The sequence below is a fragment of the Pteropus medius genome, unplaced genomic scaffold (genome assembly GCF_902729225.1).
Source record: "Pteropus medius unplaced genomic scaffold, Ma_sr-lr_union100, whole genome shotgun sequence".
Taxonomy (NCBI): domain Eukaryota; kingdom Metazoa; phylum Chordata; class Mammalia; order Chiroptera; family Pteropodidae; genus Pteropus; species Pteropus medius.
In genome coordinates, this window is record NW_024350319.1 from 16,375,996 (window position 1) to 16,401,113 (window position 25,118).

Here is a 25,118-nt window from a genome sequence, read left to right on the forward strand (position 1 = left end):
TAACTGTTGGCATCTAGTAGATCCTCAGTGAAATCGTGTTGAATGAAGGAGTTGAATGATGAAAGAAGGCAGTTCCATTTAGTATCATTTCCTTAGCAACTTTTTCAGTTCAGATCTCGATGGCCCAGTGTCAGTCTCCCCAAATCAGTTTTCCCAAAGCCAAAGGTTTTTTTGAAATTCTTCAACTTCTTGTTTCCTAAAGTTTGAGAAGTGGCCCAGGGATGCCCAAAGAGAAGATTGTTATTCAAAGAGCTTTTGTTGTCTCTTAATTTTCAGAGTGACATCCCATGAAGAAACTGGCCAGGCAAAGCCAGCTCTTGCCTTTCCACTTTGGGTGCCCAACTCTTGGTCTTCGTTGCCAAAATTCCTGTTTTGAAGAGCTCAAAACTTATACACTTCATTGCTCATTCAATCAATATTCACATCAATATTTATTGAGCTCCTTTGATGTGTCAGGCCAAGAACTGGGACTGCAAAGCTAGGCATTGCTTTTCCCCAGGAATGAGCTATTCTACAGATTATAGCTGCTCTATGATCTTTGGGAAACACGTCTGCATCAGCTTGAACTTGGTTCCAGGTATCTGGGGAGGGGCCCTCTCTGCTCTCTCTGATGGGAGCAGTTCATTTCCTTTTGCATCCCAGCAATTTTCACCCAGAAACCCATGTTCTTTCCTTTGAAACCCTGAAGACTGGTTCTCTGACCCCTCGGAAAAGGTCTAGCAATCAAGGTTTCATTGGATTTGGTGGTCTGCTGGCTAGGATTCTGGCTAGAGTAATCCCATTCTTGGACCTGGATATTGGGCTCATTATAAACAATTGACAAATGTGTACAGGCTATGTTGATTTAACCAGAGGACCAAACAGTTAAGGTAGAAATTTACAACTCTCAAGGAAAAATCCAGAGATAAGTAAGTGGTCCAGGGTAAGGTCATCTAGGAAGCCAGGCTCCTCTATCTTGTTGCTTCGCCAACCCCAAGGGCTTGCCTCTGTATTCATGGCTGAACTTGCCTCACCAAGACCAAGTCCGGGTTTCAATCCATAGGAAGGTAGCAAACAAAGAGGACATATGACCTGTAAATTGTTCATATAATTTTTACATCCTGTTGACCAGAATTTACTCTCATGGCTATAATGGAAGGAGGCTGGGAAATGTCTCCAGCTGAGTGGCCACATGCTGGGTAAAATTTCCAGAGCCTCTTACTAAAAAGAAGAAGGAGATACTGGATATAGCTGGACAATTACCAGTCTCTATCACACACTCTTTTAGTCCTTTTTCCCATTGCTCAGATTGTTTTTGCATCCTTACATTATTGGCCTTCAAGTTTCATTCCCATGTTTCCTAACCCTGTGGCTCTCTCTGGACTCCTGAGCCTGGCCAACTCCAGACTGGTTCTTTTATCTCTTTCTCTGAGTTCTTGTTAGGAGCTTACTTGGGCTGGGCATGGAGAGGGGCTTCTGATGCGAGAGGTGGTCACCAAGAGAGAAACAAGATGTTGACAGCAAAGGCTGGAGCCACCCAAAGCCAGATTCACTTATTCTAAAAAAAATTCTATATATAAGCTTATAGAAATAAAACATGTATGAAGACATTGCTGAGATATTTCAAGGCTTATGATCAGGAGAGAAACAGCTGAGAATGAGCACTTGAGGAAGGGTCTAAGTATCAGCTAGAGACTCTGTCCACCGAAGTCATGATTGCATCATCTTATTCCTCCTTCACCTCCTCTTCAGCCTCTCTAGCATCACTATAACTACCATTTATTGGGCACCACCAGTGCCAGGCACTTTACATGCATCATCTCTTTTAACCTCTACTCCAACTCCAAGGGGTAGGCATTATTATCTCTATCTTACAACTTGAGATCAAGTGAGGCACAGAGTGGTAAGGACTGACTTTATATTGCTGTAAGGATTAAATAAGATAATTCGTGTAAAAGCAACTAGTTTAGTGCCTAGAAAATAGGAAGTATTCATTAACTATATTAGCTTTTATTGTTTTAACAGAGGACGAAACTGTGGCTTACAGAAGGCCAGTATTTTTGCCAGTTTTGGCTCCAGAATTTACATAATGAAGGAGTTTGAGATTCTGTTCTGGTTTGGGGGTGTTGGGGATACTGTTAGAGGACTTGTCTCAAAGCTATGTTTGCATAAAAAGCACATCATGTTAACTCAGCTTGTGCATAACAACAGCACCAACATTTTCTAGTATAGTTATATTCATACTTACATAAGATAGAAACTATTTTAATTATTACAATGATGATGATTATCGTTTGGAATACCTTGAGGTCTGCTAGAGATCATGGGTGGCTAAAACCCCTCCAGGCTACCTTTTGGTGTCACCATTGTAATGGCCCAAGCTAGTATATGATGGAGCCAGGATATGGGAGCAGTCCTGATTCTAGAGCCCATGTCTTCACTACTACCTGTATCACCTCTGGGATCTGGCAGATGTGACTAACTGGAGGTTTGGTTTTCCCTCAGCCTGGACTCCTGCCTGAAGAGTTGGGGGTTGATGTGCTCATGTTTCTGTGACTCTGTCTTGGGGCCACTGTCACCGTTTCCCACAAGTAAAACTGAGACACAGAAACCCAAAACGTAGATTTCTCTCTCATGCATTTCCTAAAGAGCAGAGAGATTTCTAACACATAAGATGAACTTGGACTGGGTCTCTTCACTGTTCTCCAAATTGTTCTAGAAACCTGTGTCACAGCATTAGGGCAAATCTCCTGTCAGTTCAGCATGCTTTCTAGCTGTGAGAATCTCCATTTAAGTTTCATTCTTCCTAAGAAAAGCTCCAGGTGCTGTTATAAGATCTCCACTGATAGCACTAATTGTACAGCCTTCCTGGCTAGCCCCCAAAAGGGTCATAAAGGGTTTAACAGTTTCTGGTTAACTGTGGTGACAACAGGCAAGCTGGGATTTTACAAACAAAGATTTCTTAAATCTGAAGACAATGTCAAATACATTGGTTTTTAAAAGCCTGTGTCAGATTCTGACCAGAGGTAAAAGTGGTTTTTGATTAGCTCTAAGTGAAAAGCAAAGCTAACTCTGCCCTAGGGAGATAGATGGCTGACTCTAGCCTCTCACTCATTGATCCATTCATTCCTAAGTCGCCAAATATTTATTGAGAATCTACTATGTGTCAAACACCATACTAAGCTACTAGAATGTGATAACCTGCACAACCTCTGACTCAGAGCTCACTGTGCTCCGTAGAGAACACAGGTGTATAGTGAGACAAGCACTATATTTTCTTTATATTGGGCCCAAATCTGTGAGTTTCTTCATTTATCAGTTTTTGTACTTTTCGAACATCCTGAGCACTTGCTGTGTTAGATCCTGGGGGTATGATGTTAGGAAAGGCTTTTTCTACCCTCAGCCTCTACTCTGTAGGGTGAGAATAACCTGAGCAGGAAAAACCAAAAAGCAGTGTACTGACAAGTACGATGGTTAATTTTGTGTGTCAACTTGACTGGGCTACAGGGTGCCCAGATATTTGGTTGAACATTATTTCTGAGTGTGTCAGTGAGAATGTTTCTAGATGAGATTAACATTAAAATAGGTAGACTGAGTTAAGCAGATTGCTCTCCCCAGTGTGGGAGGGCCAGTAGAAAATGTAAGGCTGAGTAAGAAAGAATTCTTTCTCTCTGCCTCACTGCCTTTGAGCTGAGACATTGGTCTTTTCCTGCCTTCAGACTTGAACTTAGACTGAAATTTATACCATCGGCTTTCTTGAGTCTCCAGCTTGCCAACTGCACATCTCAGACTTCTCAGCCTCCATAATTGTGAACCCAGACTATACACCAAGCAATCATGAGAACCCAGTGGGAGCCCTTGAAATGTCTGGTGCATTGAGCAAAAGTGCCTTTGCAGGTTCTTCATGCTTTTGAAGTGTAGGGCAATGAGGACTGAATCAGACTGCATAACGGTCTGGGCTAGCCCCCTTCTGCCATCCCTTCTTCTGCTCTCTCCCCACTCCTCTCCCCTTTCTTCTCTTCTTGTCCCCTCCCCTGCCCTTTCCCTTTCTCTCTCTTTTCTCTCCTCTCTTTGATTCCTCTTCCTTTCTCTGTTTCTTGCCTTCCCCAGCTACTCCTGGCTTACATTATTATTAGATTCTTGCCTTTCCTTTAAAACACAGGTTAGGGCCAGGTGGTAGTATTTCATATGAAGATGTGAATAATTAATAAGAATTAAAGTGTTGTCATCCCCACACTTACCCCAGGGTTGGTGATTTTTTATTTTTTTCCAACAAGGAACAAATCCTAAGGGAACAAATCCTTAGCTAAAAAGCTGATGCTTCATGGGAGAAAATGCAGACATGAGTCAAGGAGTGGGTGGTAAGGGGGTAGTTTCCTGGCTATGAAGCCTCTAGACTCTCCCAGATTACAGTGTGTACAGATTTTAAATACCCCCGAAGGGACTTTGACTCCATTTCTGGTTTCAGCGAAGGCGGGAGAGGCCAGGTCACAGAATCTGCCCAGGCCAGGTCCACAAACAGGTCATAGGACGGCTCTGTTTACCCAGGGGTCACATGCGCTACCAAGGCCACCAAGTCAGTAGCCACAGCAACTTATTCCCACTTCTCCCTGCCAAAAGGCCTCATGAAAAAATGTAAATGATCACTTGAGGGCGCTCTTACTCCACATTTTTGGGGGGTAAAAACTGTAGTCAGCTAACAAGCATGTCCAGATTCTCTTTGTTTTGGGGGCTCAACCTAAGGATGCCTCCGGGAAAGAGGAGAAACGCATACTCCCACATCTGCATGAAAATAGAAAAGCAGTGGTAGGGAAACTATACAATCTGAAAATGCCTTGGCGTGTAATAATTTTGAAATTTTAATAGGGCACCTGTTTTGATGTGCAGCTTAGAAGGCATGAGGAACAGAATCGGGGTTTGAGCCCCAGGGCCATACCTACTAGCTGTGTGATTTTGTACAGTGACTGAGTCTCTCTGGGCTTCAGCTTTGTCATTTGATTCATAGGGCACTTGTGAGAGTTAAAGGACAGAGGCACATAACACCTCCGGGCACCATGCCAGTCACATAGAGATTAAAAAAAAAAAAAAGCTATTATCACTAAATTCTATTTATAACATTTTGTAAAGTGACCAAGCTGACATCAGCTGGGGTTTAAATCTGTACAATTGTATGTAAAAGGAAGGGTTATTTAGACAGAGGGGTTGGCCTCGTCGGGGCAAGCAAAGAAAATGGCACCAGAGAGGGTAACTTGATTTCTCCCTCCTTCTGTACAAACATGCTGTGTTAGTGCTGCATTCATAGGCTTGACTGGCAGAGAATCAGCTTCTTTTTATATTACTCTCAACTTTGTCATTTTGAGCAAATTTTATTCTCATCTGCTTTTGCTTATTCAGGCTGCTGTTCACAGGAGCAAAGTGATGGCCAAAATATAATGCAAGATTTGGGAACTTGAGAGGAAAGAAAAGATTACTAGTTAGCAAATTAATATACAGGCCATGTGGACTCCAGAGTTGACATAATGAGGAACTTGGTATGTGTGGTAATTATGTGCACTTGAGTTGTTTTAGAAAAATGTATAAAAATGAACATTATTCCCTCTTTTAAAAAGGCCGTGATGGCAAGAAGCATTCTGTAAGCAATTATTATAAAACACTCTTTGAATGGTTGGGCTCAATGAGTTTTAACCACTAAGGAAAAGGAAATCTAATTGGGGGCTAAACTAGTTTTAGGAATGGCTGCTTCTGAGTTTTGTACTGACAGGTGCTGGTGAAAAGCTGATGAATCCCATTCAGGAATATAATAGACTACATCTGTACAGCACCGCATAGAGTACCAAGTACTTTTATATAAACTCGCATTCGATGTTCCCAACCACTCCCTGAGATGTGAAGAGAACAAAGCATTATTACTGTCATTAAGAAAAATAGCTTTGTTGAGATATAATTCACATAGCAAACAACTCACCAGTTAAAGTATACAATTCAATAGTTTTAAGCATATTCATGGGTATACGTGACAATCAGCAAAATCGATTTTAGAATATTTTCATTACATTGAAAAGAAACCCCCTATTCCTTAGCTATCACTCCCTCTCTCTTCTCCTTATTCCCTTCTCCCCCCAACTCCCAGCCCTGAGCAATCACTAATTCACTTTCTGCCTCTATAGATTTGCATACTTTGGACATTTCATATAACTGGATTCATATAATATATGGTATTTTTTGACTGGCTTCTTTCACTTAACATGTTTGCTTTCAAGTTTCAATCATGTGTCAGTACTTCATTCTTTTTTATTGGTGAATAATATTCCATTGTATAGAGGTAACACATTCATTAGTTTTGTATACATTTAGGTTGTTTCCACCTTTGTTTACTTTGAATAATGTTGCTGTAAATACTAATGTACAAGTTTCGTGTGTGTGTGTGTGTGTGTGTGTGTGTGGACACATGCTTTTATTTCTTTTGTGTATATACTTAAGAGTAGAATTGCTAGATCATATGGTGATTCAGTGTTAAGTGTCTGAAGTCAGATTATTTTCCAAAGTGGCTGTAGTTTACATTTCCATCAGCGGTGTATGAGGGTTCTGATTTCTCTACATTGTTGCCAATGCTTGTTATTATCTGATTTTTTTATTTTAGCCATTCTGATGGGTGTAAAGTGGTATCTCATTGTGCTTTTGATTTGCACATCCCTGACGACTAATGAGAAAAAACATCTTTTCGTGTGTTTATTGGCCATTTAAATATCTTCTTTGGATATATGGAGAGCTGTCTCTTTGGATTCTTTGCCCGTTTTAAAGTTGGCTTGTCTTTTTTATTATTGACTTGTAAGAGTTCTTTATGTATTCAAGATATAATATCTTATGGGTATATGATTTGCTAATAATTTCTCCCATTTGGTGGGTTGTCTATTAAGTTTTTGGATAATTCCTTTGAAGCATAAAAGTTTTCAGTTTTGATAATCAACTTCCAGAGACTTTAAATGTTTGTTTTTTAAATAATAATCTTCATCAGTTATATTGGAGAACTAGTTCACAAATCTCATGCTGTCATGCTGGACATGAAAACTTTATTATTGTTAATGAATAGATTAGAACAATGTTTATACATTTGGGAGACTGAGGGTGGCAGAGGGCAAAGGAAAGTTGCCTGGGATAATAGAATTCCAGGGTGATAAAGGACATTAGATGTTATCTATCTCTCTCTATAGCTACTCTAATCCTTAGGTCTCTACTTGAATACCCCCAGGAACGAGGAACTCACTGTTATAAAATAGACTATTATTCCCAGGAGCAACATAACTAAGTAAAACCAAAGCAGCTTGTTCTTAGCAAGGTCTGCTGTATGTACAAACAAAAGAGGAAACAGAGAAAACAGGTTCTTTGGAGTCCTAAACAACCTTGTGTAACCAGCAGGTCATGGGCATAGCTGTAGAAAGGCAACTAGCTGTTTTTGGACACCAGGTGCCGAAGAGACTGCTCTAATTTTAGCATTAACACAGTGCTTACTAAAGAGGTCCAGGACTCATGGGTCTGGAATGTGACATTCTTTTCACCCTCAGGTTGTGCAGACTAATGTTCTACTGTTGATTCTCTCCAATCATTTTCTGATATTGAGAGAGAGAATAAGACCACATAACTGGCATGTGCAAGAAATATGACTTAAATGCCAACATTGAGAGATAGAGCCGGCGATGGCCACTCTGACGGGCTACGAGCTCATGTTCATGCTGGCGTTGTGCCGATTAGCGTCTATCCTCTCAAGATCCTCCCTCTGCCCTTCTCTACCAGCCCTGGGACCTATGAGGCTGACCCTAGCTGCGGTCATCTCATGGGCCCCGTCATTAGCCAACTTGTAGTTTTGTTCAGTCAGTGGGGAGCACTAGAAGATCAGAGAGTGAGAAGAGAGGCTGAGGCACTGCTTCCCTGCTCTGGAACCTGATCTCTAGCTAGAGCAGTGGTCCCTACTCTGTGTCAGATCCAGCGGTATGATTTCCTGTCCTTGTCCTGTTGGGCCTAGGAGTACTGCTGACAGCTGTTTTCTGGGTGTCTCACCATCTCTTGTCTGTTCCCTTAACACCATACCTTTGAAACAGACCTTCATGAAATCTCTTTATTTGATTCAAGTAGGGGTGAATCCTGTTTCCTATCAGACAGATTCCTTGTTACCATCTCACCATGGTTACAGTGTTCTGCCTATCTCCCTCAATGACCGTCAAGCCCAGAAAGAAAGCAAGCCCCATGTTGCTGTTGTAGCACTATCTCTAGGGGACTTCATATGCTCATCTGGGTCCCAGTAAACAAAATAAGTGACTTTGCTCATATCCTACCCTGGAATTTCAAGCCTCTGTTGGATTCATGAATCTGTTCATTCCACAAGCTTCTTCTGGAGGTAGAAGAGCTAATATTTCTACATGGCTCAAATGCCACTCAGACTCAGGACTTGTTCAGTTCCTGAACTTCCCCTGAATTACTGTGAAATATGCAGAGTCTTTGTGCTGTTGCAGAATAGTGGGAAATTTCAGCACATAACCCTTGGCATCCCGGTCCAAGGATGGACATGGTATCCCAAAGTCTGAGCAAATCAATTAATTTCCTTGTCCATGCGTAAGAACTTTTAAAAAAATCAGTTTTGAAAGGTTTAAGCTTATGAAAAAGCAAACTACCTTCTTAGGTCTGTGTTGATTCACTCAAGCTTGCTCTTTGTATTTATAGTCAAATGACTAAGCCTTCTGTTTATAAATAGAGGGATCTTCCCAAAACTTAGGGATCCATCATGTTACAAGCCAGCCCAGACTATATTTTACCAAATGGTTAGCTGATATACTGATTTGAATCTTTTATTTATTTATAGTTACGGTAATATGTTTGGTACTTACACGTTCTCCTAAAAGCCTGATACCCATTATCTCATGCTGTAAGTGGCCCAGCTTTCACTGAGTTAAAAACGAGTGTTTGAAGGGAGGTGGGAAACATTCCAATTTGCCAACAGTTCCCTAATGGAAGTGTGTCTTTGGAGCAGCCGTGCTGGCTACCAAGGAAACCTGTGAATTCTCCATGGAAGCTGTCAGGCCAGCTTAGTGGCATCAATGATGAAAATCTTGAGTTATTTCTGGAGTAGGTGATTGATGTTTCAAATAGAAGATGACACTTTGATGGGATCCAGACTTGATGTGATAGGAGTTAATGAGGATAATGATGATGATAATGATATTTACATTATACCTTTCTTCCAAAGAACCTTTCAGTCCTTTTATCTTGTTCACATTGAAAATGTCCCTTTGGAGAGGAGGAAGGTGTTATTAATCTATTTTTCGGGAGAGAAAACATAAAGAGAGTTAATTGCACAGCTTTCAGTTTCCGTTTTGGTGATGAGAAGAGATTTTTAAATGACACATTAAACTTGGAGAAATTAAACTTAATGCCAGTTTCAGTCTTCATTTATCCAATACAATATTGCTGTGCCAAGCTCTATGACCCAAACAAGAGTCTTCAGGGGATCCTCACAGACTGCCAAATTCAGTCTACTTTAACAGTCAAGGCCCTTGACATTCCAACCTACATAACTTCACTATGTTCTTATGTTTTCCTATGTTTTTGCCAAACGAATCCACTCGCTTGCCCCTACCATCTGCCCTGGGCACCTCATTCTTTCATAATGTTCATCACACTTGCAGTAACTTGTTTCATAACTGTCTTCTTATTCAGATGTAAATTCCAGGAAAGTAGGGACTGTCACCGTCGTATCCCCAGGGCCCAGCAGAGTTAGTTGGCACAAAGTAGGTGCTTCTGAAGAGCACACCATGCTCTCTTACCTCCATGCCTTTGCTCATGCTGTTTCCTCAGCCTTGAATGCCTGCACTCCCGTCTTGGCCTGTTGAAACCAGAGCTGTCTTTTCAGCTCAGATCAAACCCAACTCCTCTGTCTGGTGTACCCTGCTTAGGAACCACCACAGCGCTGTTCTTTTTAGTTCTTACTTAACTTTCTGCTGTGTCATAATCATTTGTGTACATGTGTAGTCTTCCTTTTCTGCCCGTCTTAGACTGTCAGCTCTTGAAAGACAGGAGCTGTACCCAGAGACTGGCAGAAAGTGGGTATGTTAAACATGTGCTCACGTATCCAAAACTATTGTTGGCTAGCATTCTTCAGTCAGCAAAATTCCCATTTCCAGAATCTGCAATTCATCATAAGAGAGGATTTTTCTCATTCTTATCTTCCTCCATCCTTCTGGAAGGCTGGGAAGTCAAGGAGCCCCTGCCAACTCTTTCTTTAAAGTGTGTCTCCCTTCTCTGCTTTGAGGAGCACTCCAGCACTTAGGTGGCCACAGAATGTGTGCAGGGGTGGCCGATGGCATTTTTTAGCTTCATTGCCCAGATCGATGACAACCTGAATAAGGCAGATCTAATCAATGCAATACCAGCTGGGAGCGTGTGATTGAATCAATGACCTCTGCAAGGATTTTTAGTACCGATCTGTGCTTCTGGTGAGCATTTGCTCATACCATTCAGTATAATAAGAAGACACTAGATTGAACTAACTCTGGGTGTGTGTGAAACCTTATAAGCAATGCATTTTTGATAGCTCGAAGACCCCTCAGCTACTAGCTCAGATACTGAACATCTGTAATGTAACACTCCATATAAATTAGAAAGAGCTACTTCAACAACAGTATCATGGAATATTCGGGGTTGTTAAAATTGATCATATAGATCTATATTTATTGTCATGGAGAGATGCTCTAATATATTGCTAAGTGAAGGAAGCAGGCTATAGAATGGCATGATTATGTAAAATTATTTTATATTTACATCTATTCAGAGATGTGTAGATATTTTCCAAAATGTTAATAGCAACTATCTCTAGGTGATAAAACTTGGGATAATTTTTTTTCTTTACTTTTGTTTTTATAGTTTCTTTTGTGTTTTTCAAATTTTACTTTTACAGTGACCAGTTAATTTTAAAATCAGAAAAAGAAAATGAAGCTACTTTAGACAAAAAATTGTTGAAAATAAAAAAGCCTCATCTAAGGCCATGCCACTCTGAACATGCCCGATCTCATCTGATTTCGGAAGCTAAGCAGGGTCGGGTCTGGTTAGTACTTGGATGGGAGACCACCTAGGAAGACCAGGTGCTGTAGGTGTTAAAAAAATAAATAAATAAAAATAAAAATAAATAAAAATAAAAAATAAAAAAGCCTCATTAAAGAAATCTTCAAATTTCCTAAAATATGCTTACTGTCTAACAAACAAAAGCAAAAACCCAAACTCTTGTATGAGTGAAGAGAAAAATTTGTTCGATTGCCTCTGTGCACTGTACTGACCAGATAGGAGTAAAAGGGAGCAAGGGAAACCTTTTAGGGAGGAGCGCGCGTGAAAGCACAATCTTCCGATGCAGCGTGGAGAGCACGCACACTTTTTAGGTGCCTGAAATAAAGTATCTCTTCAACTATCATTTTAATCCAAGCTACTCATGGCAGTTGATTTACAGTCACAATTCCATAGCTTATAGGAGAAGAGAGAAAACTTCCCATCTCTGAGAGCAAAGAAATTATGACTTCATTTGCCACAGCAATTTCTGTTTCTTTTTTTAAAAAAAGAGACATACACTGTTGATCACAGTACAACTCACACTTTATTCTGTCGTGATTGGTATACTTGTAGGATCAGGACAGCAAGAGACTAAAATCAGTGCAGAACTTCTCTGGACTACAGGGCTGTGAAAGGCATTACTGGTTTTGGCACACAATGTGGATAACCATACATTGGCTGAAACAAGATGGTCAGTACAAGAAAATGCACAACCTAACACCGTGTGGAAGTCATGTCTGAGTTCTGTAGAATGTTAAAGAGTAAATAATTACAAAGACTAACATGCAACTCTAAATAAGTCACGGTATTTATCTACAGACTATTTTCTCCCCTTTGAGATGAAGAGATGGCCTTAGAAATCTGTTCACAGTAGCTTAAAAGAGCAATCAATACACATTAGTGAGATCTGCTTATTGATTTCTATAGCAATCCATCACACAGTTGAAGAGATAATGCTAAATAATGTACTTTCTCTATATCATCCTTATTAAATTGAATCTTACTGACTGATCAAGTAATTCAACTTTTACTTACTTACGTAAAATTACTAATGTCTTTATAATGTCAAAAAGCAGTTTTTGTTAGTTAATCTAGTCTTATAAATCACAATGGACAAGAGGGGAACCTATGTAACAGATTATCATTCCTCTTCAAAGATAACATTATGCTGATGAGAATACCAAGGAAGTAATACTACTACGCTGCAAATCTTTTAGATTTTCACATTATCATATCACATAGGGAGTCCAAAGAAGCCAGCCTAGTTGGTGACATAGCAATGCAGAATAAGATTCTGTAGAAGAGGCACACAGATTCTAAGTGATTTCTTGGGACAAAGAGAAGGAAAGAAGGAAAGGAAAAGTGAAAAACAGCTTTCCGTAAAACAAATTGTTCAAAAGAAAAATCTAATAATTTGCAATTGACTAAACATAATAGAAAACCATTCTTTAATTTGGGATGCTAGGAGTAAAGACATTGAAAATTATATGCCAGTTAACTTTAACATTAGGCCTAATCCAGCTGATTGGGTTTGTTTTCCTGTGGTTGCATTGAGATGTTGAACTCTCACAGGGGATGTCTACTTTTGCCAGCACAAGGCCACATTTAACCCCAAAGGGCAACCGTAACTGCTAAGGACAATTTTTCTTTCTTAACTTGGGCATGTGGGTAACATTTATTTTTTCTCTCGTAAAAACATATTATTCACCCATGAGAAGACAGTTGGAAATATGACATTGACTAAGATAAGGATTATTCACAGGATGCATATAATTAGATATTTGCATGTGAAGTGAATTTTAAAGTTAAGCAATAAGGAGGAGAAGGAGGAGAAGAAATTCCTCCACATTTTGGCAAAAAATCATCAAATACGTGAAAAAGACAAAAAGTGGTTAAATGTGTCCCGGTTTTCTCAGAGGTTTATCACTTCCATTTGCTAAGGGGGAGATGAAATGAATGAAGGTGACTGATTACATACACACAGGTGAGCAGAGCAAATCTTGAAGTAGTATTTCTTAATCTCCCTGATTCTTACTCTTAAACAACAAGCCACAGGCAATACAGGAAAGGTGGAGATGATTCGGAAGTTCTATAACGTGTCTGGATCAGTCATCATTCCTTGGAAAGTACCATTTCCCTGGCCTGCTAAAAGACTGATTCTTAATTGCACACCTAAAACTTACTGGATTTCGTTTACCAATGTTGCCATGATAAACATAAAATAAAAATAAAATAAAATACAAGTAAAGTCATTTCCCATCAAAAAATAAAATAAAAGACTGATTCTTTCAGGGTTAAGTAAAAGACAATGATCTCTCCCTTCACCGAGGCATTGTTCTATGTAAAAGATTCGTGTCAGTTTAAGATTTTGCAATCTGAAGGCTAGAGAGAAAAGAAATTTTAATTGAATTCCACAGAAAATATTCATGGATATTTTAAAGTGTAATTGTCCATTGTCAGCAGTTGGTTTCAAGCATCAAGCCAATCACTTCCTGAACATGCTCCATTTGGCTCGCACTGGACCATCAATAATCATTTTTAGATGTGATGTCTCTTTTGAAGGAAATAACTTTGCTAAGCCAGGATAACTGCTGGGGGTAGAAGGCTGGAAATAGGGTGAGTCACAATGGAGGGAAATAGAAATGAGCTGAAGAAAAAATAAGAATTTCCCCAAGGTCTATACGTGGATAGTAATGAAGCAAAAATTCATGGAATGTGACTTAAAGACTTTCTAAGACGTTGTACCCATGGGTATTTCCAAGTTTCTTGATCTACACTCCCCTAGCAACTGTCTGGTGCTGAATTTATCTTCCTAGGTGTGATGCCCTACTTCTTCTGGAATTTAGATCTCTGGGGAAACCCTGTCAGGATGTGCTTCTGTGTGATGAACTCTCCCCCAAACAGCAGCTCTGATTTTGTTCACAGTTCTGCTGAGGGCTCTGTCTGCCCCTCTGGGGTAGAGCTGGGGCGGTGGCAGAAGATGTAGCCATGAGGCAGAGGAGACAGGTGGCAGACAGGGTGAACCTGCAGGAAGGTATCCGGTAGGCAAGACTCCTGATTTTACCCAAGGTCAAGGTGACTGTGATAGAAGTGAGAAAAGCCAAAGAAAGTAACTGGAAAAAAAGTTTTCAGAGTTGCAAGATAAAAAGAGGGAAGGGAGGAAAATTCGTGGACCAGGGAATTTCACAGGAAGCAAAGATGATAAATGATATACAAAACCCAAAAAACAAAACCACCCCAGCTTATCTGACTGATCAAGAACACATTCTTCAGCGTATATTGGCAACTAAATGATTTTCACACTGATAATACAATCACTAAATGAGTGTTTTCTTACAACCATTAATCGCATTTCAGTAATTCATTAGCTCTACATTTTCTAGGTTGCTTAATTCATTTAGCCAATCCACAGCTTAGCTATCACCCATGAGGGGCTATCACCGTGAGGGGAGGGAGGGGAAGGTGCAGAACAAAGCAATTAAAATTAAAATTAAACTTTTGTAAACCAAAGTTAGTCACACAGTGGCACAGTAGATCGTCAATGAAAACGACAGGAGAGGGGACAGTTGTTGGCCTTTTGAGTTCAGTATTGCCGGCTGCAGGAGAGACTGCCACTCAGGAGTCTACCTTCTTGTTAATTAAAATCGAGCAGCAGGTGGGCAGCCCGTCCACCTTTTCCAGTTCAGACAGGCTCACGGGGATCAGCATATGGTCCTTCAGCTTTTCATAAACCTATAGTAAGAATCAAGGAGAGCGAGAGAAGAATAATTATGTTTCTTCTTCTGTCTTACTGCCTGTTGTAGAGAATTAATTTGGTTGTGAATTTAGGCTTTTCACCCATTTAACCCCAAGCCGTGCATGCAATCCAGACCACACACATGCCCACAGAGCTCGGAGCGTTGGTTAACCACTAGCTTTAACTTCAAAGCCAGAGATGTGTCAGAAATGTGGTTGGTACTAGACATGCTTCTACTCTGCTGTTGTCGTTGGTGGATTACGTGATACAGGAAAGATGGTGGCTGTGTTTTCAATTTGAATGTCACTTTCTCTCCACACTTTAAAACTCTCTCAGCTATACTTTAACGTTTCTTTCTTTATCAACACCATTAGAAAAAATGTGACAAAATATAATTCAAACAAAGTATTTCAGGTCAAACTGCTTTTAAATTACAGTTATGAATTTTATAGCATCTTTTGACACCCATAGAAAGGGTGTGCCTAAACTTGAAATAACAGTCCACAGATTTTTCTCTAATAATCAAACAAAGCACATTAAAAAAAATTACCTGAAAATACACTGCCTAAAAAACAATCTATCATGCTCCTTTAGGAAGCACTTTGTTCCTTAAAATTCACTGCGGTGGTTAAGAGTGCTGGAGCCAGAGTCAGGTTCCAAACCTACTTCTGTCAACTCGCTACCTACACTGTGATGTCAGTCAAGTGACATCAGATCACTTCTGAACCATGGATTATTTCTCCGAAAGACTAGAATAATAATAGTGCCCTCATAGGGCTGTTTTAAGGAATTGATAATATAATGCATGTAGTAGAGTACTTGGCACAGTGCCTGGCACAGGGGAAGCCCTCAGTAAATGTGGATATTATCATTTCTGATGATGACACAGGGCTGAATTCAGAAGCAGTTAATGACAAGGAAGATTTTGTTAGACCAGGAAAGAATTCTCTATCTAGGGACAATTCCCTGATTGGATTACAAATGCAGAAACCTTTAGAGGGACCAGTTGGTAGATTCCAAGTGTACTCTATTTCTTCCAGCTCTAACCTTTTGACAAAGTTTTTTTTGTTTGTTTTTTTTTTGTTTTTTTTTTTTGTTGTTGTTTTTAATGCTTATTATGCTACCTAGGATGTGCAGCCCCTTCCTTTTGCAGCCCTGACAATGAGCACCCACCTCTTTGGGTCATTCCTACACCTCTGCCTTGAGAAACAAATGATTCTCTGATGAGGGGCAGCTCAAATTTGTCAAAAACAATGATACAGTAGACTACCTAATTGTATGCTTAATGAGTATCTGAGTGTGGGGAAGAACATTTAATCAGAGCTGGAACACAAGTACTTATTTGAAAAGCTCTGACTACCAGGCATGATCAACTTAATTATGGTGCATGCATTAGTGACCAATGACATGAATGAGGAAAGTGAATTAAATAAACTTTTCTTGTGCCCTAAATTATATTATCCTTTCTGCTTTCCTAATAATTTGATAAGTATAGAGGAAAAGAAGCCCCTGTTATTTGTCATTCCAACATAAAAAAAAATCCCTAGACAGGGAGACTGTCAGCGAGGCCTACCTAGGTGCAGTGGCCAAGAAGGATGATTTTTACCTTTGCACTTTCTGGATACTCTTCTGGGGTTCGGTGCAGCAAGACATGGCCTTTGCTAGGGATATTTAGATAGATACAGTTTGCAGCCACGTCATCAGGCACAGTGAGTTTGTCGTAGCGGTGGTCGCTCATCTGTTGCATGATCTAAAAAGAGAAACACAGCAGGCTTAAGCAGAGCATCTCCCCACACTTTCAAATAAAAGGAAGGCAGTGCGATGGACTATGAGCTTGTAAGCGATGCCTAAAAACTTTCCTTTGTGTTGAAGTTCCCGTCTATTACCCCTAGTAACTTAAAACCAGAAAAAGAAAATCTGATGAAGCTGTGATTCTTTGGAAGAACTGCAAGGGTTCTTGTTGTTGTCGTTCTTTTAAAAGCATGTAGTCTCTAATTTTAAAAAGGTTTTAAAGCTGTCTATAATTTTTCTAGTTTTTGTTCATAAGACTTAACAGTAAGACACAAAATGGCCACATATTTGAAAGGCCCATCTGGGGTTTTGACATATCCTTGGCTGAGTAAGCAGGGCTGACCCGATTTATTGGAAAAAAAGACTAGAACAATGATCAGATGGTCAATAATCTGATTTAGGAATAACTACACACACACAGACACACACACACACATGCACAATTTCTTCTATGAACATTTAAACTGAATTCACCTTTCTGTTGGCAGGTTATGCACTTAAACAAGGAGTGAAAAAACCACCTGGGCTTCACCCTTGCCACCGGATTCTGGTATGGCAGATTTGAGGTGAGGCATAGAAAATTGTATTCTGAAAGCCCTCCAAGTAATACTGAGGCAGACCTCTAGACCACACCTAGATAAAAACTGATTTAGCAGGTCTGTTAATCAAATAATGGGTTTATTAGTACCTTAGTATAAAATAACTTTTAAAATAACACAAAATTTAAAATATCGATACTCCATCCTTCCGCCTTAACACAATCAAAACACCACCCCACCCCGCCCCGAAAGATAATCGCCTCCCCAAACCACACACATAACAAAACTGTACAAACATCAAAAACACAGCAAGTATTATTTTGGGTTTAGCATGTAGATTCTTTCCATTCTTTATCAACATCTATATGTTTTAAGGAATCAGCCTAAACGTCATATAATGAAGGTATAGCAAGCTCTTTTCCACAATCTGGTTCTAATCTACCTTTCCAGCCAGGTGTCCCTTTACCCTTCACTATTTTTGTGAAAATATGCTTCATATTATTAGACTCCAGAATTAGGTAGACTTGCCCACTTGGTTGTGGCGGCACTGGACAGTAAGATTTATGGTATGAAAGAGTGGAAGAGACTGAATGCTCCCAAGAGAACGTAGAGAGTGGCATGTGGTAAGCTTTTCCTGATTCATCAATCCTGTAAACCATTCACTTCTCCTAGTGTGGAATATGTCAAGGGCCGAGAAAGGCCAGGAGTAGACTGATTATGGAATATCCTTTGTAGAGAAGGAAGCATCACGAATGGGGAAGCTTATGCACTACATCAAAGGCTGAGAGACACAAATGTGAGCAGGATATAGATACAGGTTTTGAAGAGGTCACAGTATAATGGAAGAGACTGACCATCAGAACAAGCAGGGCATCATGCCAAATATTTTACCTTTTATCTAATCTCAAAATTCCTCTTTTATAAATGAAGAAACTGAACTGAAAAAGGTCAAATCACTGGTTCACAGGTTACACAGATGATTTCAAACCCAGATCTGTGCAACTCAAAACCTTCTTTATTAATCATCTCACTTTGCTCTCTTTCTTGGGCTCCAGAGCTGCAGCGGCTCTCTCTCACCTACAAACTACCATCAACATTTGGTATTTATTATTTATTCTCTGTGGTATTAGGCATTCTTTTTTTTATATGTAATCCAATTATGACACGGTACATTTTGGTGTAGCTACAGGACTTGACTGGGCACCTCTCTTGCACTTTTTAATTTAAATTGTTCTCTGAAAGGATAGGGCCCTTATTGTGGATCAGCTGTGGGTGGGTTCTTCTTTAGAGCTCCGACTGAGAAACCTTAGATCTATTAGAATATGTGGACAATTAAGAAGTTAAATTCCCTTTTATGTTGGTATATGTTTAAATGACAATTTCTTGAAAAGTAGATTTGGGAAGAAAAATAAGATTAGAGAGGGCAAGTTGTGTTTTAGTAAAAGGTATTGAAGAATATTTTGATGGCAAAAAAAGTTAAAAAAAAATACGTTAAAGACACTTCTAAAGATTAACAATCCTAAGCAAATTAGCAACCTCTTCAATTTAGCCCTCTTTTTTAAAATGGATATGATCAGAAATAATAGGAAGAGGCTTATATAAGAGGAAAAATATCCCGACTCAAGTAGTTTTCTATTATGAATTGCTATTTAATTACATCTTATGTGGACTTCCTTTTGGGCTGCTTTCAAAACACAGCAATAGTGGTTTCCATTTATTATTGCCTTGAGGGGGACATATTAAGACCATCAACTCTGGAGTAAGACTTGGGTTTGAGTCTCAGCTCCAACCTTTATGAGCTAGTCAGCTTTTATACTTTTTTTTTTTTGAATTCTTAGTTTACTCACCTATAAAATTGAGATAATAATAGTCTCTCATTCTTATTGTAAAAGTTAAATGAAGGTAATATACACAATAAAGCACAGTAATAAGCTCTTAATAAGCCACTAATATTTTCTAACAGCATGACCAGACACAGTTCAAGTTTCCAGTTTGCAAGCTCATCTACTAATCTGGCAAGCTTTAATCTTCAACCTCACTCTTAAAATAGCTTTTTTTTGGAGCTTAATCTTTATTCTTAAAACCATATAACACTATACCCATCAATTTCCTATGGTGATTTCTTTAGCTGTTTTCTTTCTAAAATCTATATTCTTTCATACATAATCCAATGGTTTAGCATCTTTTCTGCCTGGATCCCCTAGAGAGAATTGCTAAAATGTTCCCAGACTTTTCGAAATTAGGAAACATTTTCATATGAGAGTTTTTACAAAGTTTCTCTTTCTTTTCAAATGGATTGCTAACTCCTTGAATACAGGTCCAGGCATAATGTAGTGAACAAAGCATGAGCTTTGGAATCGAATTGCTCTGCCACACACTAACTCTGTGACCTTGAGCAAGTCACTTAAGCTCTCTGAGCCTCAATTTCCTCAGCTGTAAAACGTGATGACAATGTTATTACTTATTCCCCATAGGGCAATTTTGAAGATTATTTTAAAAAACAGAACAAAGTAGAGAAAGGAAAGCTTCTTCAATAAATGGTGTGGGAAAACTGGAAAGCCACCTGCAAAAGAATGAAACTAGACTGTTGTCTATCATTGCACATCAAAATTAACTCAAAATGGATTAAGGACCTGAATATAAGACCTGAAACAATAAATTGCACAGAAGAAAACATAGGAACTAAACTCATGGACCTTGGACTTAAAGAGGATTTTATGAATTTGACCTCAAAGGCAAGAGAAGTAAAAGCAAAAATAAATGAATGGGACTACATCAAACTAAAAAGCTTCTGCACAGCAAAAGAAACTGTCAACAGGTAAAGAGACAACCATCCGAATGGGAAAATACATTTGCAAGCAATACTTCTGATAAGGGCCAAATATCCAAAATACACAAAGAACTCAAACAATTCAATAACAACAACAACAACAACAAAACAAATGACCCAATCAAAAAATGGGCAGAGGATCTGAACAGACACTTCTTCCAAGAAGACATACAAATGGCCAACAAACATATGAAAAGATGCTCATCATTGCTAGCTATTAGGAAAATGCAAATCAAAATCACAATGAGATATCATCTCACACTTATCAGAAAAGCTGTTATCAACAGGACAAGTAATAACAAATGTTGGAGAGGATACGGGACTGCAAATTGGTGCAGCCACTATGGAAAACAGAATGAAAGTTCCTCAAAAAACTAAGAATGGATCTACCATATGATCCAGCAATCCTTCTACTGGGTATTTACCCCAAAGACTTGAAAATTCATATCTGAAAAGATATTTGCACACCAATGTTCATAGCAGCATTATTCATGATGGCCGGGACATGGAAGCAACCAAAGTGTCCTATGATAGATGATTGGCTAAAGCAGCTGTGGTACATATATTCAATGGAATATTATTCAGCCATAAGAAGAGATGAAATATTGCCATTTGTGACAACATGGATGGACCTTGAGAAAATCACACTAAGTGAAATAAGCCAAATAGAAAAAGTTGAAAATCACATGATATCGCTTATATGTGATATAAACCTAAAAGCAACAAACGAACAGGACAAACAAACAGAGAGTCATGGACATGGCCAACAGACTAGTGGTTACCAAAGGGTAGTGGGGAGGGGAGAAGAGGGAGGTAGATGGGGTAAAAGGGGTCAAATATGGTGACAGAAAGAAATCTAACTACAGGAGATGAACACACAATGCAATATATATATATATGCGCCTTACTGTTGAATTGTACACCTGAAACTTACTGTATTTCGTTAACCAATGTCACCATCAAAAATAAAAAATAAATTTTAAAAAAAGAACAAAACGCTCATGAATGTGATATGCTTAGCATAAATTCCTAGCACATATTAAATGTGAAACAAATGTGAACACTCTTCCTTCTTTGTTTCTTGGAAGTCACCTGGCATATAGCGGGCAATCAAAATTTCTTTATAACTAATTGATTCATTTCTTCATTCCTTTCAAGGGATATAGGGAACCTCAGGAGCACACCAGGATGGATTTTGTGATCAATTACGTATTTGAACAATTGCATTCCTTCAGAAAAACGAGATATGGCCTATGTCCAGAAATATAAATACAGTTCATTACTTAAAGTAAACCAGGTTAAAATCAATGAGGCCGAGGTTTGTCTTTTTCTTTACACTGTACAGAAGGGTACTATATTCTATGGTTCTGACCCAAATGACTTTGGGTGTAAGACAATAAGCAATGGTGGATCTGGGGTGAACTAGTGAGTGTACAACACCTAAAAGTATTAAAATAAAGGAGGAAAAGAAAAAACTTTGTATATAGCAAACTGGACACATATACCTCTTGTCAGTTTGTAACCTTCGATTTAATAAAATAGTCCCGGAACCCAAAGAGCAGATTGGTTTCTTCCTGATATAAATCAGCTATTTCTAAATGCAAGATGGAAGTTAGGATTTGTGTGACTTTTCAGCAGCTACTCTTGGTCCATCTGACCAGCCTAGTTCTTTCCAGGCACAATGAGTAGGATTGCACAATGTCTGAATTTCTGCTTATGGTATCCTGCTGAATTGAAGGTGGGACATGATGATCAGTCTGCTTGTGTCTGAGTCAGAACTGGACTGTCATCTTCACAAGGATTGGACCTGATTTGCCCGAGGAGTTCAGGATTTCTTCCAGACCAATGAAGAGGCAGTCTCCTGGGCCAGAGGTCTACTAAGTTGAACCCCAGTGATTCAAGGGCCTCACAAAGATCCTTAAACTATGGTATGTACAGTCATTACCTGGGCAAGCCTAGACACAAACAAAACAAAACCCAGAAAATCTCATATTTTCATTGACTTAATCTTCTAAGCAACTGAGAGAATTGTGGGTAGCATATTTTGGTCTATCACAGTGGTGGGAGCTAGTCGCTCCCACCATTCATAAGCTCTAGATAATTGCCAGTTGGTTTCCAGGTTAATTCACAGCCTACATATAATTCATTGCACTCTTTTCCCATAGGTAAAGAAATCACCTATGGTTCAGTACAAGATGAGTTAAAAGAGAAAGAAGCATGGCAAGACCACACCTCATAGGCTGACTTTATACCTTCAATGGTCCCATAAGTTGCCTGGGCAAATTTCCCACCTCTCAGTCTGACTCATGCATGTCCGATGTGACTATGAAGCAGAAACATGAAATATGGAATGTTGCACATTCCAGAGGAAATGTTATCAAGGATCGTTATCGGTGTTGACTTCTTGTTTATCAGTGAGGGAACAAACTAAAATTCCAGGGTTGTGCCTACCTCAGAAAGTGCCCAGTTACTTTGGAGTAACAGAGACTGTATGCTTCCTGCCCCTCCCCCCAATCCTTGTGCTTTATTTACTTGGGCTCAAGCTTTCTCCATGCTCTCTCCCATCCCCCACCCATACCTCCTTGAGTGAAAAATCCCCTCCATTCCCTACATAGTTTCTATGTATTTGCTTTGTTCTTCAGTTAAAGGCATTTATTTGAAATTCTAATCACTGCTTTTCCTCACTCTTTAGTGTTTCTCTCTTTTCTGGGCTTTATATTTATAATTTATAGCTTCTGTTGGGGGCAGTCCTAAAATTACTGACATAAAGGCCAGTAATCGTTTGAGGTATAGTGTTAGAGAAGAGCTCTATGGACACCCTGGACATCAGAAAGATGAACAAGTGGATCCTAGAGCAAAGCAAGCCTGAAACATCATTGGAGGCAAAAATGACAAAACTGAAACTGTCCTACTTTGGGCACATTACGAGGCAGGTTTCTTTGAAAAAGAAAATAATGCTGGGAAAAATAGAAGGCAGCAGGAAAAGAGGAAAACCAATATGGGATGGATTAACTCCATAACAGAAGCCATAGGCATGAGTCTACAGGAGCTGGGCAGGGCTGTTGAGGACAGGACATTGGAGACATCACTCACTGAAAGGGTCGCCAGGAGTTGGAACCTACTCAATGGCACATAACACACACACTCCCAACCTAGCATTGTTTGAGAGTAGTTTTAGTATTTTCATTACTGTAAGGAAAGGAATTATAATATCCTTAGTGGGGAAATAATTTAAAGCTGGAAATACATAAAGTAATTCACTGATAAATTCTAACTAGAGTTACTCTTAAGATAAAATGGCTTAAGAAAACGAGCAAAGCCACCTTAGGAGAAGGTTTTCAATTAATTTTTCAAGGCCCTCGGGTTATCATTTTAAGACAGGTTAGAAAATGTGCTGAACGAAATGACTTTCAATAATAGAATGGGCCCCATTTGGGACAGTGAGTGGTTCTGCTTAACTGTTAAAAGAAAAAAAATACAAAAGCTATGTCAGGTGTAGTCTTTCTAAATGAAAAGGATTTAGGAAGTGTAACTATAGATGATAAACAAAAAATACTTTCTATTTCCATAAAAGAGCTAAAGATGTTTATTATAAACACACAGAGTTTCTGTCTTTCGGAACAAAGCCCAGGTTTCTTTTTTTCCTGTCAGAGTGATTGTTTTCCTTTTTCGTATATGTTGTTATTGTCTGAATAAGACAGCTTGCCATTTACTTATAGCTGGGTTCAGGAGATACATGTATATAAACAATGCAGGGTGCCCACCAGTTAGAGGAAAACACACACAGAAAAAGATTCAGGAGACTGTGTGTCCCTCTAACATTTTTGCCCTGCTGTATTGGAATTGGCACCGTGAAGACACATTCACACGACTGACCCGCCTGGCAGGGCATCTCCTCAAAGAGCTCAGACTCCCCAGGAAGGAACCAGGGTGAGGTGGAGGAACAGGTTTTGTTTCCGCTTTGTGGATGCACAGAAGCTTTTGTTAAAATATGGGCATCATTTCAAATATCCCGAGAATGTGGCTATTTGGCTGTTTAGTTTCAATTTCCAACATTTTTTTCTAAAAAAATGGTAGAGGAAGTGAATCGCTCCAGAGCGCTGTGTAAGTTAGTGTTCTTTTAACTGCAGGGACTGTACTTACGGCTTCTCACTGCGTCCCTTGCCAGAACCAAAAGGTGAAAGCTCTAGACCCTCCACAGCCACTACCAAGTCCCTGGAGACCCCAGACTCTGGATAACACACAGAAGTTCCATAGCCCATTCACAGAAGATCCAAGAAGTCAAGATGCTGCTTTAGATACCTTTTCTGACTTTTGTCATTCCCCTCAAAACTATTCCACTTTGTGTAAAATAGAGTAATTATTATTTAAATTGGATATAATTGGTGTTCGGTTCAATTCAATAGTGTTTATGGAGATTCCCCTTTGGGCTAGGCACCATGGCGATGGGAGGTGGGAAAGGGAAAGAGATGCAAAGGCAATGTTGTCACAGGCTCTGCCTTCAGGAGATAATAATTTATAATTTAAGGCAGGACAAGCAAGTGAAGGGTATGCTGGCAGGAAAAAGAAAGCCAACCTCACTCCATCATAGGCACTTCCTTAATGAAGAAGGCACGCAGTAGAGAGGAAACGGCTCTGAGTATCGTCTTGGCCACGTCGCGGTCTGTTACACAGCTGTTGCTTTGGAGGAACCGGCCTTGCTCCCCAGAGTGGAGCTGTCACAAAACAGAGGGGGAAGAGTCTGGCTTTCCGCCCGAGAGAATTTATATAGCTAGCTGCATTAACAACCAGGCATTTCCGGCAGTTCCCAACATTTCTGGGAATTTTCTCATCTAAAGGACTGGAAAGCAGCTCCATTCTCTCATTTCTTACTCATAGTTTCTTTGTATTACAATTAAAAAAAATTCCTGGGGTATGTTGTTTCACAGAACAATTTAGGACATATTGGTCAAATGCCGAAGTAAAAGAATATAGAAGGTATTTAAAATATTTAGGAAATATTCAGAGCACATTTTTGGCTTGCTCATAATTGATCTTCCTATGAAACATACATATGTACCCATCTAAACGTATCAAAACTGAGCCAATATTAAAAGTAACTGATTTTAGATTCCATTGAGATATACAATATGTGGTGCTCAAGCACACTTTTCAT

The 25,118-nt window shown here is 39.4% G+C and overlaps 1 protein-coding gene and 1 pseudogene across 2 annotated transcripts in view; one reads left to right on the forward strand and one right to left on the reverse strand.

The window, feature by feature from the left end:
• Positions 1-11,001: 11,001 nt before the first annotated feature.
• LOC120583556 (uncharacterized) lies at positions 11,002-11,120 on the forward strand (annotated as a pseudogene).
• A 472-nt stretch (positions 11,121-11,592) lies between these two features.
• The window catches only part of DDAH1 (dimethylarginine dimethylaminohydrolase 1), a 207,043-nt gene continuing 193,517 nt past the window's right edge, over positions 11,593-25,118 (reverse strand). For both annotated transcript variants that reach the window (XM_039838728.1, XM_039838729.1), the window contains exons 5-6: positions 16,410-16,553; positions 11,593-14,799 (exon numbers count right to left, since the gene is read on the reverse strand). In XM_039838728.1, coding sequence (XP_039694662.1) covers positions 14,683-14,799; positions 16,410-16,553 — 261 coding nt within the window. In that variant the 3' untranslated portion in view covers positions 11,593-14,682. The remainder of the gene's footprint in view (positions 14,800-16,409; positions 16,554-25,118) is intronic.